The sequence below is a fragment of the Equus caballus genome, chromosome 17, assembly GCF_041296265.1.
Source record: "Equus caballus isolate H_3958 breed thoroughbred chromosome 17, TB-T2T, whole genome shotgun sequence".
NCBI classification, from domain to species: Eukaryota; Metazoa; Chordata; class Mammalia; order Perissodactyla; family Equidae; genus Equus; species Equus caballus.
This window is the reverse complement of record NC_091700.1, coordinates 21378298-21402488: the sequence shown is the minus strand read 5'-3', so window position 1 is coordinate 21402488 and position 24191 is coordinate 21378298. Positions and strand designations below refer to the sequence as shown.

Below are 24191 nucleotides of genomic sequence, written 5' to 3'. Positions count from 1 at the left end.
AAACACATGTAAATGCATTTTATATATTTATTTAAAATAGGCACTTTCTAGAGAGAATTATTTCTTCTATAGTTGGTTATAAATATGGATTGATGTGTAGATTCTCTGTGGTTACTATTTAAAACTTATTTTAGCCCAGTTATGCTGAATTTTTGCATTTTTACAGTGTACTTAAAACTCTTTAAATTGACTTTGTAGTACTATCTAATCTGCAAGAATAGAAAGCGAAATAAGTTACAGTAGAATTATATATATTTATAACATTTCTGTCTACAATTTGCAGGAAGACCATGTACTCAGCTGCAGCTTCTAAATCCAGAACGATTTGCACGTCTTATCAAAGAAGCAATGAATACATTCTGGCCTGGCAGAGAGTTGATCGTTCAGTGGTATCCGTGTGATAAAGACAAGCGTCACCCATCTGTTTCGTGGCTTAAAATGGTTTGGAAGAACCTCTATATACATTTTTCAGAGGATTTGACTTTATTTGATGAGATGCCACTTATCCCCAGAACGGCACTAGAGGAAGGCCAGATGTGTGTGGAACTCATTAGACTCAGGATTCCGTCATTAGTCATTTTAGATGATGAATCTGAAGCACAGCTTCCAGAATTTTTAGCAGACATTGTACAAAAACTTGGAGGCATTATCCTTAAAAAATTAGATGCCTCCATACAACATCCACTTATTAAAAAGTACATTAATTCACCATTACCTAGTGCTGTTTTGCAGATAATGGAGAAGATGCCATTGCAGAAATTGTGTAATCAAATAGCTTCGCTACTTCCGACACACAAAGACGCCCTGAGGAAGTTCTTAGCTGGTTTAACTGATAGCAGTGAAAAGGAGAAAAGAATAATTCAGGAATTGACAATATTCAAGCGAGTTAACCATTCATCTGGTCAGGGACTCTCCTCTTATACCAAACTGAAAGGGTGTAAAGTCTTGCACCATACTGCCAAACTTCCACCAGGCCTGCGGCTCTCTGTTCCCGTGATAGACAGCAGTGATGAAGCTACTATTCGCTTGGCAAACATGTTGAAAATAGAGACGTTAAAGACCACTAGTTGCTTACAGCTTGTTTTAAAAGACATGGAAAATGCATTTTATTCACATGAAGAGATAACACATCTTATGTTATGGATCCTCGAGAATCTATCCTCTCTTAAAAATGAGAATCCAAATGTACTTGATTGGTTAATGCCATTAAAGTTCATTCAGATTTCACAGGAACAGATTGTATCAGCCAGTGAACTCTTTGATCCTGACATAGAAATACTAAAGGATCTCTTTTATGATGAAGAAGAAACTTGTTTCCCACCTTCAGTTTTTACCTCACCAGATATTCTTCACTCTTTAAGACAGATTGGATTAAAAAATGAAGCCAGTCTCAAAGAGAAAGATGTTGTGCAAGTGGCAAAAAAAATTGAAGGCTTGCAGGTCAGTTCTTGTCCAAATCAGGATGTTCTTCTAAAGAAAGCCAAAACACTCTTACTAGTTTTAAATAAGAATCATGCACTGTTGCAGTCAGCTGAAGGAAAGATGACACTGAAGAAAATAAAATGGGTTCCAGCTTGCAAGGAAAGGCCTCCGAATTATCCGGGCTCTTTGGTCTGGAAAGGAGACATCTGTGACCTTTGTGCTCCGCCGGATATGTGTGATGCCATGCATGCAATTCTAGTGGGCTCCTCACTTCCTCTTGTTGAAAGTGTCCATATAAACTTGGAGAAAGCTTTAGGTATCGTCACAAAACCTAGTATCAGTGCTGTCTTAAAACACTTTAAAATTGTTGTTGATTGGTATACTTCGAAAACCTTTAGTGATGAAGACTACTATCAATTCCAACATATTTTGCTTGAAATTTATGGATTCATGCATGATCATTTAAATGAAGGGAAAGATGCTTTCAGAGCCTTAAAATTTCCATGGGTTTGGACTGGCAAAAAATTTTGTCCCCTCTCCCAAGCCGTGATAAAACCGTTCCATGATCTTGATCTTCAGCCTTATTTGCATAGTGTGCCTAAAACCATGGCAAAATTCCACCAACTGTTTAAGGTCTGTGGTTCGATAGAGGAGTTGACATCAGATCATATTTCCATGGTCATTCAGAAGGTATATCTCAAAAGTGACCAAGATCTCAGTGAACAAGAAAGCAAACAAAATCTTCATCTTATGTTGAATATTATCAGATGGCTATATAGCAATCAGATTCCAGCAAGCCCCAACACACCAGTTCCTATACATCACAGCAAGAATACTTCTAAACTGATCATGAAGCCAATTCATGAGTGCTGTTACTGCGACATTAAAGTCGATGATCTCAATGACTTACTGGAAGATTCGGTGGAACCAATCATTTTGGTGCATGAAGACATACCCATGAAAACTGCAGAATGGCTGAAAGTTCCATGCCTTAGTACAAGATTGATCAATCCTGAAAACATGGGATTTGAGCAGTCAGGACAAAGAGAACCACTTACTGTAAGAATTAAAAATATTTTGGAAGAGTACCCTTCAGTGTCAGATATTTTTAAAGAACTACTTCAAAATGCTGATGATGCAAATGCAACAGAATGCAGTTTCATGATTGATATGAGAAGAAATATGGACATTAGAGAGAACCTTTTAGACCCGGGGATGGCAGCTTGTCATGGGCCTGCTTTGTGGTCCTTCAATAATTCTGAATTCTCAGATTCAGATTTTGTGAACATAACTAGGTTAGGAGAATCTTTAAAAAGGGCAGAAGTCGACAAAGTTGGAAAATTTGGTCTTGGCTTTAATTCTGTGTACCATATCACTGACATTCCCATTATTATGAGTCGAGAATTCATGATAATGTTCGATCCAAACATAAATCATATCAGTAAACACATTAAAGACAAATCTAATCCTGGGATCAAAATTAATTGGAGTAAACAACAGAAAAGACTTAGGAAATTTCCTAATCAGTTCAAACCATTTATAAATGTATTTGGCTGTCAGTTACCTTTGACTGTGGAAGCCCCTTACAGCTACAATGGAACCATTTTCCGACTGTCGTTTAGAACTCAGCAGGAAGCGAAAGTGAGTGAAGTTAGTAGCACCTGCTATAATACAGCCGATATTTACTCTCTTGTGGATGAATTTAGTCTCTGTGGACACAGGCTTATCATTTTCACTCAGAGTGTAACCTCAATGTATTTGAAGTACTTGAAAATTGAGGAAGCCAATCCCAGCTTAGCACAAGATACAGTAATAATTAAAAAAAAATCCTGCTCCTCCAAAGCATTGCATGCCCCTGTCTTAAGTGTTTTACAGGAAGCTGCTAAGCTCATGAAGACTTGCAGCAGCAGTAACAAAAAGCCGCCTGCTGATGCCCCAAAGTCATCTTGCATTCTTCAGATCACAGTTGAAGAATTTCACCACGTCTTCAGGAGGATTGCGGATTTACAGTCACCACTTTTCAGAGGGCCGGATGATGACCCAGCTGCTCTCTTTGAAATGGCTAAATTGGGCCAATCAAAAAAGCCATCAGATGAGTTGCCACAAAAAACAGTGGAGTGTACCACATGGCTTCTGTGCTCCTGCATGGATACAGGAGAGGCTCTTAAGTTTTCCCTGAGTGAAAGTGGAAGAAGACTGGGACTAGTTCCTTGTGGGGCGGTGGGAGTTCTGTTGTCTGAGATCCAGGACCAGAAGTGGGCCGTGAAACCACACGTGGGAGAGGTATTTTGCTATTTGCCTTTGCGTATAAAGACAGGATTGCCAGTTCACATCAATGGGTGCTTTGCTGTTACTTCAAATAGGAAAGAAATCTGGAAGACAGATACAAAAGGACGCTGGAATACCACCTTCATGAGACACGTTGTTGTGAAAGCTTACTTAGAGGCCCTCAGCGTCCTCCGTGACCTGGCCACCAGTGGGGAGCTGGTGGATTATACTTACTATGCAGTGTGGCCTGATCCTGATTCCGTTCATGATGATTTTTCTGTAATTTGTCAAGGATTTTATGAAGATATAGCTCATGGCAAAGGGAAAGAATTAACCAGAGTCTTCTCTGATGGATCTACATGGGTTTCCATGAAGAATGTGAGATTTCTAGATGACTCCATACTTAAAAGAAGAGACGTTGGTCCAGCGGCCTTCAAGATATTTTTGAAATACCTCAAGAAGACTGGATCAAAAAACCTGTGTGCTGTTGAACTTCCTTCCTCAGTAAAATTAGGATTTGAAGAAGCTGGCTGCAAACAGATACTGCTGGAAAATACATTTTCAGAGAAACAATTTTTTTCAGAAGTGTTTTTTCCAAATATTCAAGAAATTGAAGCAGAACTCAGAGATCCTTTGATGAATTTTGTTCTAAATGAAAAAGTTGATGAATACTCAGGAATTCTGCGTGTTACTCCATGTATTCCTTGCTCTCTTGAGGGGCATCCTTTGGTTTTACCATCAAGATTAATCCACCCTGAAGGACGAGTTGCAAAGTTATTCGATACTAAAGATGGTCGCTTTCCTTATGGTTCTACTCAGGATTATCTTAATCCTATTATTTTGATTAAACTAGTTCAGTTAGGTATGGCCAAAGATGATATTCTGTGGGATGACATGCTAGAGCGTGCAGAGTCGGTTGCTGAGGTCAATAAAACTGACCATGCTGCAGCCTGTCTGCGCAGCAGCATACTGCTGAGTCTCATCGATGAAAAGCTAAAAATAAGGGATCCCAGAGCAAGGGACTTTGCTGCGAAATATCAAACAATACCCTTTCTTCCATTTCTAACAAAGCCAGCAGGGTTTTCTTTGGACTGGAAAGGTAACAGTTTTAAGCCTGAAACCATGTTTGCAGCAACTGACCTTTATACAGCTGAGCATCAAGATATAGTTTGTCTTCTGCAACCAATTCTAAATGAAAACTCACATTCCTTCAGAGGGTGTGGTTCCGTGCCATTGGCTGTTAAAGAGTTTTTGGGATTGCTGAGGAAGCCAACGGTTGATCTGGTTGTAAACCAGTTGAAAGAAGTTGCAAGATCAGTTGATGATGGGGTTACGTTGTACCAGGAAAACATCACCAATGCTTGCTACAAATACCTTCATGACGCAATGATGCAAAATGAAGTCGCTAAGATGTCAATTGTTGAAAAGTTAAAACTCTTCAACTTCATTCTAGTTGAGAATGCTTATGTTGACTCAGAAAGAGTTTCCTTTCATTTGAATTTTGAAGCAGCACCATACCTTTATCAGTTGCCTAATAAATATAAAAACAATTTCCGTGAACTTTTTGAAAGTGTGGGGGTGAGGCAGTCGTTTACTGTTGAAGATTTTGCCCTTGTTTTAGAATCTATTGATCAAGAAAAAGGAACAAAGCAAATAACAGAAGAGAATTTTCAGCTTTGCCGGCGAATAATTAGTGAAGGAATATGGAGTCTCATTAGAGAAAAGAAACAAGAATTTTGTGAGAAAAACTATGGCAAAATATTATTGCCAGATAGTAATCTTAAGCTTCTCCCTGCTAAATCTTTATGCTACAATGATTGTCCTTGGATAAAAGTAAGGGATACCACTGTGAAATACTGTCACGCTGATATACCCAGGGAAGTAGCTGTGAAACTAGGAGCAGTGCCAAAGCGACATAAAGCCTTAGAGAGATACGCATCCAACATCTGTTTCACAACACTTGGCACTGAATTTGGACAGAAAGAGAAACTGACCAGCAGAATTAAGAGTATCCTTAATGCCTATCCTTCAGAAAAGGAAATGCTGAAAGAACTTCTTCAAAATGCTGATGATGCGAAGGCCACAGAAATCTGTTTTGTGTTTGATCCTCGACAGCATCCAGTCGATAGAATATTTGATGATAAGTGGGCCCCACTGCAGGGCCCAGCGCTTTGTGTGTATAACAACCAGCCTTTTACAGAAGATGATGTCAGAGGAATTCAGAATCTTGGAAAAGGCACCAAAGAAGGAAATCCTTGTAAAACTGGACAATATGGAATAGGATTCAATTCTGTATACCATATTACAGACTGTCCTTCTTTCATTTCTGGCAATGACATCCTGTGTATTTTTGATCCTCATGCCAGGTACGCACCTGGAGCCACATCCATTAGTCCTGGACGCATGTTTAGAGATTTGGATGCGGATTTTAGGACACAGTTCTCAGATGTTCTGGATCTTTATTTGGGAAGCCATTTTAAACTGGATAATTGCACAATGTTTAGATTTCCTCTTCGTAGTGCAGAAATGGCAAAAGTTTCAGAAATATCTTCAGTTCCGTCATCAGACAGAATGGTCCAGAATCTTTTGGACAAATTGCGGTCAGATGGTGCAGAACTTTTAATGTTTCTTAATCACATGGAAAAAATTTCTATTTGTGAAATAGATAAAGCTAGTGGAGCTCTGAATGTTCTGTATTCCGTAAAGGGCAAAATCACTGATGGAGACAGACTGAAAAGGAAGCAATTTCATGCATCTGTAATTGATAGTGTTACTAAAAAGAGGCAGCTCAAAGACATACCCGTTCAACAGATAACCTATACTATGGATACGGAGGACTCTGAAGGAAATCTCACTACATGGTTAATTTGTAATAGATCGGGGTTTTCAAGTATGGAAAAAGTGTCTAAGAGCGTTATATCAGCTCACAAGAACCAAGACATTACTCTCTTTCCGCGCGGTGGAGTAGCTGCCTGCATTACTCACAACTATAAGAAACCCCACAGGGCCTTCTGCTTTTTGCCGCTCTCTTTGGAGACGGGATTGCCGTTTCATGTGAATGGCCACTTTGCCCTAGATTCAGCCAGAAGAAACCTGTGGCGTGATGATAATGGAGTTGGTGTGCGAAGTGACTGGAACAACAGCTTGATGACAGCATTAATAGCTCCTGCATATGTTGAATTATTAATCCAGTTAAAAAAGCGCTATTTCCCTGGGTCTGACCCAACATTATCGGTTCTACAGAACACGCCTATTCATGTGGTAAAGGACACTTTAAAGAAGTTTTTATCATTTTTCCCAGTTAACAGGCTGGATCTACAACCAGACTTGTATTGCCTGGTGAAGGCTCTGTACAGCTGCATTCATGAGGACATGAAACGTCTTTTACCTGTTGTGCGGGCTCCCAATATTGACGGCTCTGACTTGCACTCTGCAGTTATAATTACTTGGATTAATATGTCTACTTCAAATAAAACTAGACCATTTTTTGACAATTTACTGCAAGATGAATTACAGCACCTTAAAAATGCAGATTATAATATCACAACACGCAAAACGGTAGCAGAGAATGTCTATAGACTGAAACACCTACTTTTAGAAATTGGTTTCAACTTGGTTTATAACTGTGATGAAACTGCTAATCTTTACCACTGTCTTATAGACGCAGATATTCCTGTTAGTTACGTAACTCCCGCTGATGTTAGGTCTTTTTTAATGACATTTTCCTCTCCTGATACTAATTGCCATATTGGGAAGCTGCCTTGTCGTCTCCAGCAGACGAACCTAAAACTTTTTCATAGTTTAAAACTTTTGGTTGATTATTGTTTTAAGGATGCAGAAGAAAATGAGATTGAAGTGGAGGGACTGCCCCTGCTCATTACACTGGACAGTGTTTTGCAAACTTTTGATGCAAAACGACCCAAGTTTCTGACAACATACCATGAATTGATTCCATCCCGCAAAGACTTGTTCATGAATACATTATTTTTGAAATACAGTAATATTTTGTTGAACTGTAAAGTTGCAAAAGTGTTTGATATTTCCAGCTTTGCGGATTTGCTGTCCTCTGTATTGCCTCGTGAATATAAGACCAAAAATTGTACAAAGTGGAAAGACAATTTTGCAAGTGAGTCTTGGCTTAAGAATACATGGCATTTTATCAGCGAATCTGTAAGTGTGAAGGAAGAGCAAGAAGAAACAAAACCGGTATTTGATGTTGTTGTTGATACCCTAAAAGACTGGGCATTGCTTCCTGGAACAAAGTTCACCGTGTCAGCCAATCAGCTTGTGGTCCCTGAAGGGGACGTTCTGCTCCCTCTAAGCCTGATGCACATTGCAGTTTTTCCAAATGCCCAGAGTGATAAAGTTTTTCATGCTCTCATGAAAGCTGGCTGTATTCAGCTTGCTTTGAACAAAATCTGCTCCAAAGACAGTGCATTTGTCCCTCTGTTGTCATGTCACACTGCAAACATAGAGAGCCCTGCAAGCATTTTGAAGGCTCTACATTATATGGTCCAAACTTCAACATTTAGAACTGAAAAATTAGTAGAAAATGACTTTGAAGCACTTTTGATGTATTTCAACTGCAATTTGAGTCACTTGATGTCTCAAGATGACATAAAGATTTTAAAATCACTTCCATGCTACAAATCCATCAGTGGTCGCTATATGAGCATTGCAAAATTTGGAGCATGCTATGTACTTACAAAAAGTATTCCTTCAGCTGAAGTGGAAAAATGGACACAATCGTCACCATCTGCATTTCTTGAAGAAAAAATACACTTAAAAGAACTCTATGAAGTGCTGGGTTGTGTACCTGTAGATGATCTTGAGGTATATTTGAAACACCTCTTACCAAAAATTGAAAATCTCTCTTACGATGCAAAATTAGAGCACTTGATCTATCTCAAGAATAGATTATCAAGTATTGAGGAACTGTCAGAGATCAAGGAACAACTTTTTGAAAAACTGGAAAGTTTATTGATCATCTATGATGCTAACAGTCGACTAAAGCAAGCAAAACATTTCTATGATAGAACTGTGAGAGTTTTTGAAGTTATGCTTCCTGAGAAATTGTTTATTCCTAAAGACTTCTTTAAAAAATTGGAACAACTTATAAAACCCAAAAATCAAGTTGCATTTATGACATCCTGGGTAGAATTCTTAAGAAATATTGGACTAAAATACATACTTTCCCAGCAGCAGTTGTTACAGTTTGCTAAGGAAATCAGTGTGAGAGCTACCACAGAAAACTGGTCTAAGGAAACATTGCAGAATACAGTTGATATCCTTCTCCATCATATCTTCCAAGAACGAATGGATTTGTTATCTGGAAATTTTTTGAAAGAACTGTCTTTAATACCCTTCTTATGTCCTGAGCGGGCCCCTGCTGAATTTATTAGATTTCATCCTCAGTATCAAGAGGTAAATGGAACACTTCCTCTTATAAAGTTCAACGGAGCACAAGTAAATCCAAAGTTTAAGCAGTGTGATGTGCTCCAGCTGTTGTGGACATCCTGCCCCATTCTCCCAGAGAAAGCCACGCCCTTGAGTATCAAAGAACAAGAAGGTAGTGACCTTGGTCCACAAGAACAGCTCGAACAAGTTTTAAGTATGCTTAATGTTAACCTGGATCCCCCTCTTGATAAGGTCATTAATAACTGCAGAAACATATGCAACATAACAACTTTGGATGAAGAAATGGTAAAAACTAGAGCAAAGGTCTTAAGGAGCATCTATGAATTTCTCAGTGCAGAAAAAAGAGAGTTTCGTTTTCAGCTGCGCGGGGTTGCTTTTGTGATGGTAGAAGATGGTTGGAAACTTCTGAAACCTGAGGAGGTAGTGATAAATCTAGAATATGAATCTGATTTCAAACCTTACTTGTACAAGCTACCTTTAGAACTTGGCACTTTTCATCAGTTGTTCAAACATTTAGGTACTGAAGATATTATTTCAACTAAGCAGTATGTTGAAGTGTTGAGCCGCATATTCAAAAATTCTGAAGGAAAACAGTTAGATCCTAATGAAATGCGTACAGTGAAGAGAGTAGTTTCTGGCTTGTTCAGGAGTCTACAGAATGATTCAGTCAAGGTGAGGAATGATCTTGAGAATGTACGAGACCTCACACTTTACCTTCCCAGCCAGGATGGTAGATTGGTGAAGTCGAGCATCTTAGTGTTTGATGATGCCCCACATTACAAAAGCAGAATCCAGGGCAACATTGGCGTGCAGATGTTGGTTGATCTCAGCCAGTGCTACCTCGGGAAGGACCATGGATTCCATACGAAGTTGATTATGCTCTTTCCTCAGAAACTCAGACCTCGTTTGTTGAGCAGTATACTTGAAGAACAGTTAGATGAAGAGGCTCCCAAAGTCTGTCAGTTCGGAGCGTTGTGTTCTCTTCAGGGACGACTGCAGTTACTCTTGTCTTCTGAACAGTTCATTACAGGACTAATTAGAATTATGAAGCATGAAAATGATAATGCTTTCCTGGCCAATGAAGAAAAAGCCATAAGACTTTGCAAAGCCCTAAGAGAAGGATTGAAAGTGTCCTGTTTTGAAAAACTTCAAACGACATTAAGAGTTAAAGGTTTTAATCCTATTCCCCACAGTAGAAGTGAGACTTTTGCCTTTTTGAAGAGATTTGGTAATGCAGTCATCCTGCTCTACATCCAACACTCAGACAGCAAAGACATTAATTTCCTGTTAGCATTAGCAATGACGCTGAAGTCAGCGACTGACAATTTGATTTCTGACACTTCATATTTAATTGCTATGCTAGGATGCAATGATATTTACAGGATCAGTGAGAAACTTGACAGTTTAGGAGTGAAATATGACTCTTCAGAACCATCAAAACTTGAACTTCCACTGCCCGGCACTCCAATACCTGCTGAAATTCATTACACTCTGCTTATGGATCCAATGAATGTCTTTTACCCCGGAGAATATGTTGGGTACCTCGTGGATGCCGAAGGTGGTGATATCTATGGGTCGTACCAGCCAACATACACATATGCAATTATTGTACAAGAAGTCGAAAGAGAAGATGCTGATAATTCTAGTTTTCTGGGAAAGATATATCAGATTGATATTGGTTATAGTGAGTATAAAATAGTTAGCTCTCTTGATCTGTATAAGTTTTCAAGGCCTGAGGAAAGCTCTCAAAGCAGGGACAGTGCCCCTTCTACACCAACCAGCCCTACAGAGTTCCTCGCCCCTGGTCTGCGGAGCGTGCCTCCTCTCTTCCCTGGTAGAGAGAGCCACAAGGCCTCATCTTCGAAACATCCTTCCCCCAAAAAGCTGAAGGTGAATTCTTTACCAGACATTTTGAAAGAGGTGACGTCAGTGGTAGAGCAAGCTTGGAAGCTTCCTGAATCTGAGAGAAAAAAGATTATTAGGCGATTGTATTTGAAGTGGCACCCTGACAAAAATCCAGAGAATCACGACATTGCTAATGAAGTTTTTAAACATTTGCAGAATGAAATTAACAGACTAGAGAAACAGGCATTTCTAGATCAAAATGCAGACAGAGCCTCAAGGCGAACATTTTCAACCTCAGCATCCCGCTTTCAGTCAGACAAGTTCTCATTTCAAAGGTTTTATACTTCATGGAATCAAGAAGCAACAAGCCATAAATCTGAAAGGCAACAACAAAATAAAGAAAAATGCCCACCTTCTGCTGGACAGACTTACTCTCAAAGGTTCTTTGTTCCTCCCACGTTCAAGTCAGCTGGTAATCCAGTTGAAGCGCGGAGATGGTTAAGACAAGCCAGAGCAAATTTCTCAGCTGCCAGGAATGACCTTCATAAAAACGCCAATGAATGGGTGTGCTTTAAATGTTTCCTTTCTACCAAGTTAGCTTTGATTGCTGCTGACTATGCTGTGAGGGGCAAGTCTGATAAAGATGTGAAGCCAACTGCACTTGCTCAGAAAATAGAGGAGTATAGTCAGCAACTTGAAGGACTGACAAATGACGTCCACACATTGGAAGCTTACGGTGTGGATAGTTTAAAAACCAGATATCCTGATTTGCTTCCTTTCCCACAGATCCCAAACGACAGGTTCACTTCTGAGGTTGCTATGAGGGTGATGGAATGCACTGCCTGTATCATCATAAAACTTGAAAATTTTATACAACAAAAGGTGTGAAAGTATTAAAGAAAGCAGAGCTAGATGTTGAGTGTGTTGGAGCACAAATAGGAATTGCTGTATGTTTAAGCTTCATTGTCAGTGATTTCGGATTGGTGAAGCACATCGCAGGTGGTTCAGGAAGAATTTTGGAGTTGTTATTTCCGTGAATATCAGCAGAAGACCTGACCTTGACTGAATCTAAAAGAAAATTATTTTGATGACGGTGGTGAGCTGCACGCTTGTTAGATGTATGTGAATGGTTAGGACGGCACATTATTGAACTGCACTTTATATAACCAAAGCTTAGCAGTGTGTTAGATAAGAATCTGCGTATGTCTGGTTAGGATGAAGTTAATTTTATGTTTTTAACACGGTATTTTTGAAGGAGCTAATGAAACACTGGACATATCATTGGTTTAAACAAATAAGGGGAATTGAGTCTTTGAGTTTATCATTTCTCTAAGTGGATCCTCTTTTGGATGCATTATTTTCTTATCAGCTGGTTCTGATTATGAATTTGTTGCAGTTTTACATCTTAAACACTCAGTACATTTAAGAAATGGTACAGTATTTTAATCCTGAATATTACTTGATTAAGAATATGCAGGTAGTACTTCTTAGGGTGCACTGAGTGCACTTTACATCTTTATTTTAAATTTTTTTTACACCTTATGTTTACAGGCTTCCTATTTCATGAAGATAGCATGTGGAGAGCTCAAAACGGTAGCAGTTCTTATCACCAGATGCTGATAGAGCTCCCAAGAACTGCTCACCAGAACAGTGCTTACCAATGGTTAGAGCATTGGCTTCCTGTTTGGTGTACATATTTTCCACAAATGTTGTAAATTATATAGTGTGGCTGAACAGGATGTAATCTTTTGTTGTCTAAAGGTGCTGCAGTTAAGAAAAAATCTTTTGTCTTTCAACATGGCCCTTAGTGGAGTTTTTTGGATTTTACTTTGAAAACATTAAAAAATTGTAAAATCATCGTGACAATATCCAGTTGTTTATAAAAGGAATTGGCAGCTCGTATTCCCCATGAATGATTCAGAACTGACGTTTAGTTTCATCGTGTTTGAGCATCCTGCCATACCTATTTACTTTAACATATTTCTTTTGTAGAGTGTAAGAGAAAGGTGATGATAAATAGTTTATGTAAGTGTGCTGGCTGTAAATGATGCTGAATATAATATTTTATGCAATTAAGGGCTTATGGAACGTATTAAAGTTTTTTTACTTTTATTGATAATAAGGAATGTTTGCGCCTCCACTATTGTATTGTTTCTGGATATGAAGCCATGTAATTATTTCTGCTGTTATAAGTGCCATAATTTTAATAAAGCAAATGTATATATGAAATCATTGTAACTGGTATTTCCTGAGAAAGTTCATTGAAAGTAAAACTTAATATCTTCCTATATTACGTTTTGCTATGTGTGTGTTTATTGGAAATATTAGGATAGAATTTTCCTGTGTATTTTATACTGAAATTTTATTTGGTTTCTTTTTATGATTGAATATAAAGTGTTTGACATATACTAGGTTTATTAGGTGGTCATTGACTTGGTTAAGAGTCTATTTGTCTATTTTATTTCCCCTTTGTAGGGAATAAGATTAGTTGATTCCATGGCATATGTATGTATTTGGAAATAGATACATTGTATGCGGTTCTCGGTTAGGTGGAGGCTGAAGTGAGATTTTCCTTGCCTCGGGAGAGGCTGCGTGTCTGGGGCCAGTTTACGCCTGAGCCCGACACACGGGAAATGTTGTCCGTCTTTAGACCTGAGGCGCCAGTCTTCCAAGGTCGGCCAAACAGGCTGATAGTTCTCTGTTCGGGGTCGACCCAAATGCAGGGTCTTCAGCTTTCTGGGACTTTCTTCAGAAGTGCTGTTTGCTACTTTGAAATTTACACAGAAAACCTTTTCTGGCCCTTGTGATAGTTGATCTAGTTGGAGTTTTGTGGGTTTCTTCCTAAACTTTGTTTTTAAGAAAAATACAGGTTCATAATCTTGTATATGAAGCCCTTGGATCCAAATGTATTCCAGAATTGGGTTTTAGAAAGTTTATACAATGCGCATAACTCGTTGACGGAGGACTCCCGTCTGGGTCGGGCAGCAGCCTTGAATCAAACACATTGGTATTTCTGCAGTGAAAGCTGTGGATGCTCGCACTCAATTGAATACATAGGCCTGATGAGTAGCCTCATCTAAATTTCGGTCAGGTTTTGCTACCAATAGTTTACAGCAGATATATTTGGAAAGTTTTCATTTTGGGGAGCTTCTAGATTTTGAAATGCAGCCTAAGGAATTTTGGGTCTGAACTAATTTTTGTGTTTTATTATTTTATGCTTTTTTTTCTTTTCCCCTATTTTGCTTTTCTTATTAAAAGCAAAGTGGAAGCTGCCAGCAGGTGTGTGGAGTAGCTGCTCCTGAGTGGCACACAGTCCAGAGGGCTTGGAACGGGCTTCCCGCGTTCAGGAGCAGGTGCTGTGCTGCCACACGAGCGGGGGTAAAGGTGTCCCCAGCAGAATGGCTCCATGAGGAAATCCGCAAAGACCCACAGGGTCCACTTAGTTTGAAGAGCGGAGGTTGGGGGGAGCGGGGCATGCTGAGAGCACGGGGGCCTGTTGGTACAATGTTCAGAGTGTTTAATAAGGAGAAGCTGTTCACAGGCCAGGTTTGGGGATGGGTGGGATTTTCTTCCATTAGTGCCCGTTGACATTTTCTGTATTTCAAATGTTTTGTAGATCTCAAGGATAAAATTTATAGTGTTCGTAGAAAATACCAATTATAAAAGATTTTATTTGGTCATGTTTTAATCAGGGTTCCACCAGAGAAACCACCAGAAGGAGACAGAGATAGGTGAAGAGATCCGTGTCCAGGGATTGACTCCTGACTGGGGGCCGTGAGTCCACAGGTCATAGGGCAGGCCTACACCACAGGCTGGGAACACCTGGACATGGCTGAAGCTGCCGTCTGCAGGTGGAATTTCCTAAAACTTGTGCTTCTAAAGGTCTTTTTTCATTTATCTTGTTTCAGCGAATATGACTTAAAGTAACGTCATTCACTCATTCATTTGAAAACAGCCCTCCAGAGCACTGTGTGCAGGGGCTGTGTCAGGTATGGGAGACCCACAGGTGACATTCCATCCTGGCTGTCAGTTCCTGTCCACCACGGGTGGCTGAGACTGTGTACTGACACTATGACCCTGGTCTATTTGTATACTAAAGCCAAAATTACTTAGATTTTATTTAAAAATAAAAATTATGTGTTTAAAATTTATGCTGCTTTCTCATAGTTGATAAGTGGCTCGGGAAGTGCCCTCATTTACTCTAAAAGTCCAAGTCTCTAGGAAGACAAAATTGAAGTTGCACTGTTTATTCAGTTAAAAATTCCCTTTTTACTAAGAGTGCACTTAGATCCTCTTGTTGCAACTGCTTGTTTATGCTTGATCAAAGTTTATTTGGTCTCCAAACCACAGCGAATTTGAAGTGGAATTTAAATATGGAGAAGACTGCTGAGTAAGAAGTGATGTTTTAAATCAGGGAAGGAAGGGGACAAAAACTGTAAAGCAGACACAACCTCTCAGCCTTAGCGTGAGGACCCCTGCCCGACCCCTGCTTTTCAGAACAGCTCCCGCCCTCCTTCACTGTCCCCCAGAGGGGCGGAGGCGGACCGAACCTGCGGAGCTCACCCCTTCCGTTCTCTGTGAATGTGGCTGCCCTCACAACCGCCCCATCCACCCTCCTCCCCGTGCGGAGACACAGAGTCGGGAGCCTGCCGTCCTGCCCGCGATGGGAGAGCTTCATGTTTACTCGGCTGTCAAGTCTTAGGAAGTCCATTGTGCTGCAAATCAAACTTCTTTATTATTAAAACTGATACTTTGATCTTCATCTTTTTGACTTGTGTTTGCTTCTCAGTTTGGAAAAGAAAGAAAGGCTATTTTTGGAGGTCACTAAACTATCAATACTCAATGGCCTATTACCAGTTAGTATATAGGAGTATCAGTGTATATACTCCATTAGGTATGTTCATAATTGTGACTTTGGACCTCTAATGAAAATTTAAATCATATTGTATATTTAAGAAGACAGGTTGTGTAATACATTTTAGAATACAGCCCAACTAAAAGTTTTTCTTCTAACCAAGGATAAACTTATCAAGCTGGTGAATGCAGTTATCCATAACAACTTCTTTCATGATGATTCTGTATAGCAAAGGAGCAAAAAAGTCTAATTTATACCTTTTATTTAAAAGGTACTATTGGGGCTGGTCCGGTTAAGTTCGCACATTCCGCTTCTCAGCGGCCTGAGGTTCGCCGGTTTGGATCCTGGGTGCGGACATGGCACCGCTTGTCAAGCCATGCTGTGGTAGGCGTCCCACGTATAAAACAGAGGAAGATGGGCACGGATATTAGCTCAGGGCCAGTCTTCCTCAGCAAAAAGTGGAGGATTGGCAGCAGATGTTAGCTCAGGGTTAATCTTCCTCCAAAAAATAAATAAAAGGTACTATTCTCCATATTTTCTCCCTGATTCTTTTTCTTGCCCTCATTTTATCATCTAAGTACCATTTTCTTTTTTTGACATGTACTATGAGAACCAGGCTAATTTATAAAGTTCCATGGTGATCCTGTGCTGTCACCTGGGCTTGAAGACATTTGCTTGGCACAAACAAGGAACAAGAGAGTAAATATGACCCACCAAAATGGCAAACTATTTACTATGATAATAGGAATGTCGTAGCAAGAAAGCAGACGTTAATTTTTAAAATCAGGACTTAATGGAAAAGGTGAATACCAATTTATAATCTAAAAGGATTCCACCCCCTGTGAAACTTCAGGAGCATTATATTCAGAGTTGAGTTTTCCCTTAGCAGCTTAGGAAGCACTGTTTTTTAATTTTGTAATTTCAAGTGTCTATGCGTACAAGCAATTTAAAAATTGAGGGCTACGCTTGTTAAAATACCCTTAGAAATAAGAGAGTTCACTTTTCTACTTTCTGTTCTGAGACTGTAGAAATTTTAACTTGTGTTTATAGTTATAAATCCCATAATTAGAAAGTTGCAATGCTGTTGGTCCCACCACACCTTGTGCTGTTTGGGGATTCTAATTACACCTGGTGAAAGAAAACAAAACAGAAGCAAAACCCACCCCTCTTTGTGATGAAGGGTGTTTTACAAAGTGAGTGGCTTACACAAAACTAACCTGTTTTCATAGGTTTACTGGTCCTATTTGATTAATATAGCAACTTGCACAACCAATTGGTACTAAACGTGTTTTCACAAACTGTGGGAGTCTGATTCTATGACGTTACGTCCAGTCTTTGATCTTAGTGTAGAGCTAAGTACCAGGCTGGATGGTTAGGAGTCCCGCCACCTAGGAGCTGTTTCATCTTGGTGGATGACAAACTCCTTCAAACTTTCATTTCTTCACTTGCCAAACGAGTGTTATCCCATCTACACAGTTATTGCGGAGATCGGTGTTTTGGATGGAAAGACACAACATATCAAGGTTTTTCAACGTGAAGACAGCTGTTCCCGTGTAGGGTCACATTTGAGTTTGACTTCAGTAGATGCTGTCTGACCTCGTGACTCCTATTTGAAACTTTGTTTATCACCAGGAACTTGGGGGAAAGCAATACCTACCTCAAAGAGTAGTTGTGAAGATTAAAGAAAGTAAGACCCTCAGGCTGTGAAGTTTGCAAAAAATGTAGGTTGATTTTTATTGCTCATTGACTATATATAAAGAAAGCTTGATTAACTTTGTAATTCTGTATAATTTATTCCTTTGACTACATGTTGAAAATCTGAAAGTCCCTTCAAAACCTGAAGATTTTCCTCTGAAACCTGACACACTTTGTATTTAAGTAGAGAACGTATAGTTTTGAATGATAAAATGGAAACACCTCTTAGAACTTTGGGGCATTTTAATATCAACCAATACCATTTTTACGGGGAGTTTGATATTCATAGCTGAACATCATAAATTAATTCCACACAACAATTCAGTAGTTCATTGTAGATTGCCATGTACAAGAAAGGAAAAGGAAGTCACAGGGGTTCTGATGAAAGTTAATCTAGTGGCATAAACACATTCTTTTGATATTTTTTTGACTTTTGTGTCAAAATGGCAATATCCACATGCCATTTTGAGATCATGTAGTTTCATTCGAACACTTTCACTGGTACATTTTTCTTTCCCCCTTCCTTTTGAAAGTGTGTCCTTCTGCTTCCCAACTGCCGTCTCAGTTTTACAGGATGTCAAGTTATTCTAAGTGTGAAGGCGTGAGTTCAGCATTTAAAGCTCACTAAAATGAGGCAGGTGATCCGTGGAAGATGCAGTTGGCTTAGGGACAGATGTGACTGTTTTCATGGCACGTGCTACCTGTGCCAGCCACAGTCAGGTAAAGCTTCCCATCTGGACACACACAGATTTCATAGAGTCCTTGTGAGCTGCCAGCAGGACCCCAAGTTCCCTGAACCAACTTGGGTAAACACACAGTTTCAGCATCGAGCACAAGCTGTTTGGGAGAAAATGAGAGAGCGAGAGTGGTAAAGGGGGAAAGAACATGATAAGCATGAAATTCATATTCTCCAAACATTCTAAATGAATTAGTTTTTTCTCTGCATAGAAAGTGGAATAGGCACCTGGCTTTACTTAAGTCATAATTATCTGATTCTTTTAAAGCCTATTTCTATTTTACATTCAGGCAGGGGCTTAATAATTCCTTTTCCAAATTAGAGGGAAGTCGTATTTCCTGTTACACATTGTGTTAGTTGAGCTCGGGAAATTTGTGATGCTACACTCCTAAAAATGCCTTTCAGAATTATTTGACAAAATAATAGGATTCTTTTGCTGATTCGCATTTATCTTGCAATCCACCTTGACTTTACCCTAAATTGTCTTCTCCCCATTAGGATAAAGCACAAGCCACAGAAATAGATTCATCTTAATAATTTTTACCTGTGAGAGTGGGAATTTCTCCTAATTTTATTTTCCTATGAGAGGCAATTAAATTCATCCTATTAGCTAGCAAACATTTCCCTAACTTTTAAAATATTACTTGAAACTCTGCAGCTGTCTATTAGATGCAGCAAAGCAGTAGACACACAGACTAAAGCCAATTAAAATAAAATGAAAGCTACCGAGTTTTTTATTCTTACTGTGGTTTCGTTAAACTGAAATGCAAACAAATGGCCATTGGTTGAGATGTGGGAATCTTTTTGAGGATGTAAGGAAATAAGGATTGTCACTCTGAGCAGGCAAACCTTCCCCACTCTGGGGCACTCACTTGTTAGCAGGAATTAAAGAGTGTTGTGGGTAGGCATGAGGTTCTTCCTTGCCAACAAGGTTAGAGCCTTCCTTTATTTTATGTAGCTTTTATCCATGAACTCCAATCTGCTAATAAACTGATGTCTGCATTCTGTATTCTCTCTCGGGATGCTGACCGCTGCCATGTGGAGCATGGGTGGAACCGTATTAGTGACATTACAAGCAAAGCTTCACTTGTGGTCTGGGACACTGTTAGAGCAAAAGGAGTCAAATGGGTGTCATTATTTGAAAAGCAGAACCTAATGAGGTTATCCTCCAATGCTTTGGGTTCCGTGGGTACTTGCTTTTCTCTAACTTGTTGGCTTCTCTTCTCTCCTTTCTAGTTTTTTTCTAGTTATTTTTTTCCAGCTCTTCCAGCAAACTTTAGTCACTGGTAGTGCACGTCCTGCTCCCTTGCTCATCTACATTTGCCTTTATGAGATATTTTGTGGGAGACCAGACATCTATTCATTTTGTACCAGCTCCCAGTTATAAGGGATAGCGACTTTAATTGTGGGTCAGGCTGTGTGCTACTTGTAAAAATGACACCTAATTCATGGAAATAAGTAATATTACTTCAAAATTAAAATCAGTATAAATTTTTTCAAGGCAATACATTTTAAGTATGTAGTGACATTATGATTTAGTAATGAGATCACAAGATTCCTGATTTCCTGTTTTGCACTTATCTGCTCCTGGCATCGTAACTTTTTAAGTTACAACTTGTAAGGTTTTTGCCCGACACCTTCTATGTTCCACTAACAGGCTGCCGTTGAACGGGTCCTGTTGCCACTCCCAAGCTGCCTCTCGTGGTCTCCATCTACTGCCTCAACTGCACCTCCCTCCTAATATTCAATTCATATAATTTCAAAATGTCGTTACCCATATTACCACAGTGGTGTCTCATAACCCTGTGACACAGTTAAGCAAATATTGGTTCCCCTGTTTCACAAATGAGAAGATAGGCCCAGAGAGGCCCGTTAACTTTCCTGAATTCAAACCAGTAATGAATGAATTGATCTAGCACCGGGACAATTAATATTGAGTAGCACGTGCTCTATTTCCTCATTATGACTTTGGCTTGTATCAGTGGCGTTCTATTTCTGACATGAAGTACCACATTTTATCCTTATTGTAGTTGAATTTTAAAGCTCTTATTTTTTATATTTAATTTTCACTTAAACATTATTTGGTGTGAGCAAGCACAGCACTCTAGGCAGTAACAGATGCTGGTTGTCATTCACAGGGAGCTCCCAGTGACAACTGGATTGAAAGAAGCTGGATCACCAGGAAACGGCAGAATCGATATTCTCTGGAAGTTCTGCGGAGTCTGGAGTGCTTTTTTTCAAAGCTGGAAATAACAAGCGACTGGATAGTACCAATACCAGTCAAAGCTGTCTGGATTCAGTATAGAATTATTTTAATGTGTCTTGGGCTTTTTTCAATGCTAAATTGTCTTTTGCCTTCCTTTCACATTTTCTACCCTATGCCTTTCATAACATTTCTTTACGAATGACCACAAATTTAATATCCTGCTACCGTAATGGACACGAGTCTCCTCAGGACACACAGTAGGAGCTTGATCTGTTGAACTCACCATTCCATCGCTACTGTGAAAAACGACATCCATTTGAGAAAGGGCCTCGATCTTCCCAGCCTGAGCTTTAATATGAACACCCTTTGGGGCATCCATGCTTAGACTCCGTGTGGGGGATTCTAATCTGAAATGAGGGAAAGAAATCAAGAAAAAATAGTATTAAAAAAGCCGCCCCAGAGAGATCCCTCAGTGAAGGGCTTAGCATAGAAAATATAATTAGTAAGGTATATAGTATCTTCATGTCATTCTTGAATGCTAATATATTGTACATTATTCACTGGTAAATCTGGAAATAATTGTGCAGTAAAGAAATTAACTTCTCATTAATGGAGAGCCTATGAAATTAGGATCCTCTAAAAACATTGAAGCATTTGACAGCCGCCCCATGCAGTGGTCTCGGTGTGGTTAAGCTCTCCGGTGCACCACTGCAGAAGAAAACGCTATTTGTGAAAAACTTTGTAAAATTATTTTTTAGTTAAAACAAAAAGTTGTTTGGGAAAAAGATAAGTTTAAGGGCACCATGTTCATCTGTTATATGTTCATAAAATAGAACGTAAGTTTGGCCTTTAGGTTTTGTTCGCATTTTTTTCTTTTTTTAAATTTAGGAAGATTACAGGGCAGTTGCAAAGATTTCTTTTGGAAAATTACTGAACTGATAGAGTTGATAGGATGGAGATTGGCTTCAGCTGGCTTTGTTTTTGTAAAATTTCTCAGAATCTCCTTGTGATTATGTCAAACATTGATACAGAACCAAGAGTACATATGAAGAATATATGGAGAAAAATTCTCTTATTTGCCTCTGCCTGGAAAAGACTGACTTTCCACCAGATGGCACAATGTGATCGCTTGAAAAATTTTTCAGCTGCTCCAACCCAACCCAGTCCAAAAGTTTGAAAGGCTGATTTGATTGAAATGTTTCAAGATCAATGAGAGGGAGAACAGGATAGAAAACAATCTGTAATCCTCCCACTGTAGGTAAGAATAGAGTGAAGGCAGGGAGGAAAGAGAAAGGGAAAAGGCTTAAGAAGAGAGAAGTACTCTGATAATGAATTTACATTTGAATTGAATTCAATTTGCAGTTGAATTGAATTTTATTTGATAGAGTTTTAAATCAGATGCATTGCTATCTTTAATTGGCAAGTTTTTTGTCTACCACCGTTTGTCATAGAAAACAAAGTTTCATTTTCTTATGTACCTCTCAATATGTAAAATTTGATCTCTTACACATTTTGAAATATTTAAGTATGAGAAAAGATTTAGAAACATTTACGGAATTTTATTGGTCAAATTCTGTTGGGCTTAGGTTAGGGAGAAACACTTTGAAATATCTAGATGAGCTTGGTCTGGCCAGTTGGTGTTTCGACCTCTGCCAATTGCCTACGAGTTCCTTCCTGGATTGATAGAAAGAACAGGGGGGTTGGGGCAGGGGGGAGGTGCAGGGCAGTGAAGGGAGGCGGGCATGTCAGCAACTTGTAGAGGTCTGGCCGATTTCAGGCAAGCCATCTGTGATCTTGAAGACCTTAGTGGAGGTGAGCCTGTTTCAAAGATCAATTGTCCAACAACAAAATGACCTCAATAGGATGAATTACAAGTTTATGGACCAATTACAAATAATATGATGCTTCTAGAAGAGCAGATTTCTTCCCCTTTGCATCATTTCTAGCCTTGGGGATGGAATTTTTCAGTTCATCATAGGTTAAGACGTATTTTACCAAAAAGGCTGCCATTATAATGCTCTGAAGTTTCCATGAACACATTGAACAGTAGCCAGATACATACACACACACACACACACAATTCATGTTATAAAAATACAATTAAGATAATTTCGCTGCTAAAGCAGGTGAGTTGTAAGTTGTGTTCCTTTTTAAATAAAGATAAATAGAACTCAGTAATTTTCCAAAGCTTTGCCCATATTTATTTTTAACTGAGTTTATAGAATATGACTAGTCAATCAATCATGTATGATCCTAATATTTATTGTTCATGTCATGTTAGTGTCATTCAAAAAAAGGGGAAAAGTTTTTGAAAACTATGTCTAATGTTTCAATTTTCATTTTTCTTCTCCCCAAAGCCCCCTGGTACATAGTTGTAGATCCCAGTTGTGAGTGCCTCTGGCTGTGCTATGTGGGACGCTGCCCCAGCATGGGCTGACGAGTGGTGCCATGTCTGCGCCCAGGATCAAAACCAGAGAAACCCTGGGCCGCCGAAGCAGAGCGCGAGAACTTAACCACTCTGCCACGGGGCCGGCCCCTAAGTTTCAATTTTAAGTTCTTTCAGGTTTATATTAAGCCCAAATTTTGTAAAAAAGGTGAGAGACCAGGAAGCATAAATACAATTATGATAAGAAAACCTGGCCTAGAGGCAGCACTGGGCAGAGGCCCACTAGACTATGTCCCCTACCAGACCATGCCGACCGCTGGACCTTGCTGACTACTGGACTCTGTTAACTGTGTCATCTTTAATCTAAAAGTGATTGGAAATATGTATTTGTTCACTGAACCCCCATTTATTAAGCCTCTAGATTTATAGGAAACAGTGGGAAACAAAGCCGACAAGCCTCTTGCCCTTAGGAACCCAACGTTCAACAGCTTCAAGGACCAGAGCAGAGGAATGACAAGACGCGATGTTTGTTTGAAAAATACCACTCTAAAAAAGTCCAGTCAAGACAGATGAGCAGATGCAGAGCTCTCCCCTCCCCCACCAATTACATATAAATGCTGGATAAAATATAACCAAAACCATTAAAACACATACTAGGCATAAAAAGAAAAAAAAGAAAGAGCATTTTCAAGGTGGCAGGAACAGAAGGAACTTATAGTCAGAGGGATGAGTGGGAGCTGAAATGCTGGAGCCCATGGAGGTAATGGGCAGATCCATGCCATAAAGACTGGTATTTTAAATCTCTACAGGGACGGAGTTGTGGCCATTGCAGTGGGAGGGGGTGGAAATGGGCTCCAGGCACACAGACAGAAGTTGAGATACAACATGGTCACAGCTAGAGTAGGCTGCTCATTCTGCGATGTGAGTGGAAACAGTCATAAATCATGCATTAGTGTAGCATCCAAACTGAGAAACCCTCGTGAAAGCTAGTTTCAGAACAGTGACCCCTGCAGGGCCCTGGCAGAAGTGAATGTGAAACTGGCAGTTAAGGCAAATGCAAGACAGTCTCCATGACAACTGCTCCCAGACGAAGAGCCAAAGAGGATGCACTCACTCCCAGACAAATCTACAAACCACACGAGAGAACCTGCCAGCATGAGGCGCTAGAGACAAGAGAGCAGTCAGAAAGGGACTAAAACATAATTAGGTTTAAAGCATTCAAAACGCAAGTCAATCATGCCCATGGAACAAGACAGAATAGAAAAGAAAGATTTAAAAACCAGGTAAGTAGAGGGGCTGGCCCCGTGGCCGAGCGGTTAAGTTCGCGCGCTCCGCTGCAGGCGGCCCAGTGTTTCGTTAG

At 39.6% G+C, this 24191-nt stretch overlaps 2 protein-coding genes across 6 annotated transcripts in view; one reads left to right on the top strand and one right to left on the bottom strand.

The window, feature by feature from the left end:
* The window catches only part of SACS (sacsin molecular chaperone), an 83102-nt gene extending 69856 nt beyond the window's left edge, over positions 1 to 13246 (top strand). For all 4 annotated transcript variants that reach the window (XM_023621385.2, XM_070240132.1, XM_023621386.2 and 1 more), the window contains one exon: positions 284 to 13246. In XM_023621385.2, coding sequence (XP_023477153.2) covers positions 284 to 11841 — 11558 coding nt within the window. In that variant the 3' untranslated portion in view covers positions 11842 to 13246. The remainder of the gene's footprint in view (positions 1 to 283) is intronic.
* Positions 13247 to 17517: 4271 nt separating this feature from the next.
* The window catches only part of SGCG (sarcoglycan gamma), a 149730-nt gene continuing 143056 nt past the window's right edge, over positions 17518 to 24191 (bottom strand). For both annotated transcript variants that reach the window (XM_014731968.3, XM_001489821.6), the window contains exons 7-8: positions 20729 to 20852; positions 17518 to 18340 (exon numbers count right to left, since the gene is read on the bottom strand). In XM_014731968.3, coding sequence (XP_014587454.1) covers positions 18167 to 18340; positions 20729 to 20852 — 298 coding nt within the window. In that variant the 3' untranslated portion in view covers positions 17518 to 18166. The remainder of the gene's footprint in view (positions 18341 to 20728; positions 20853 to 24191) is intronic.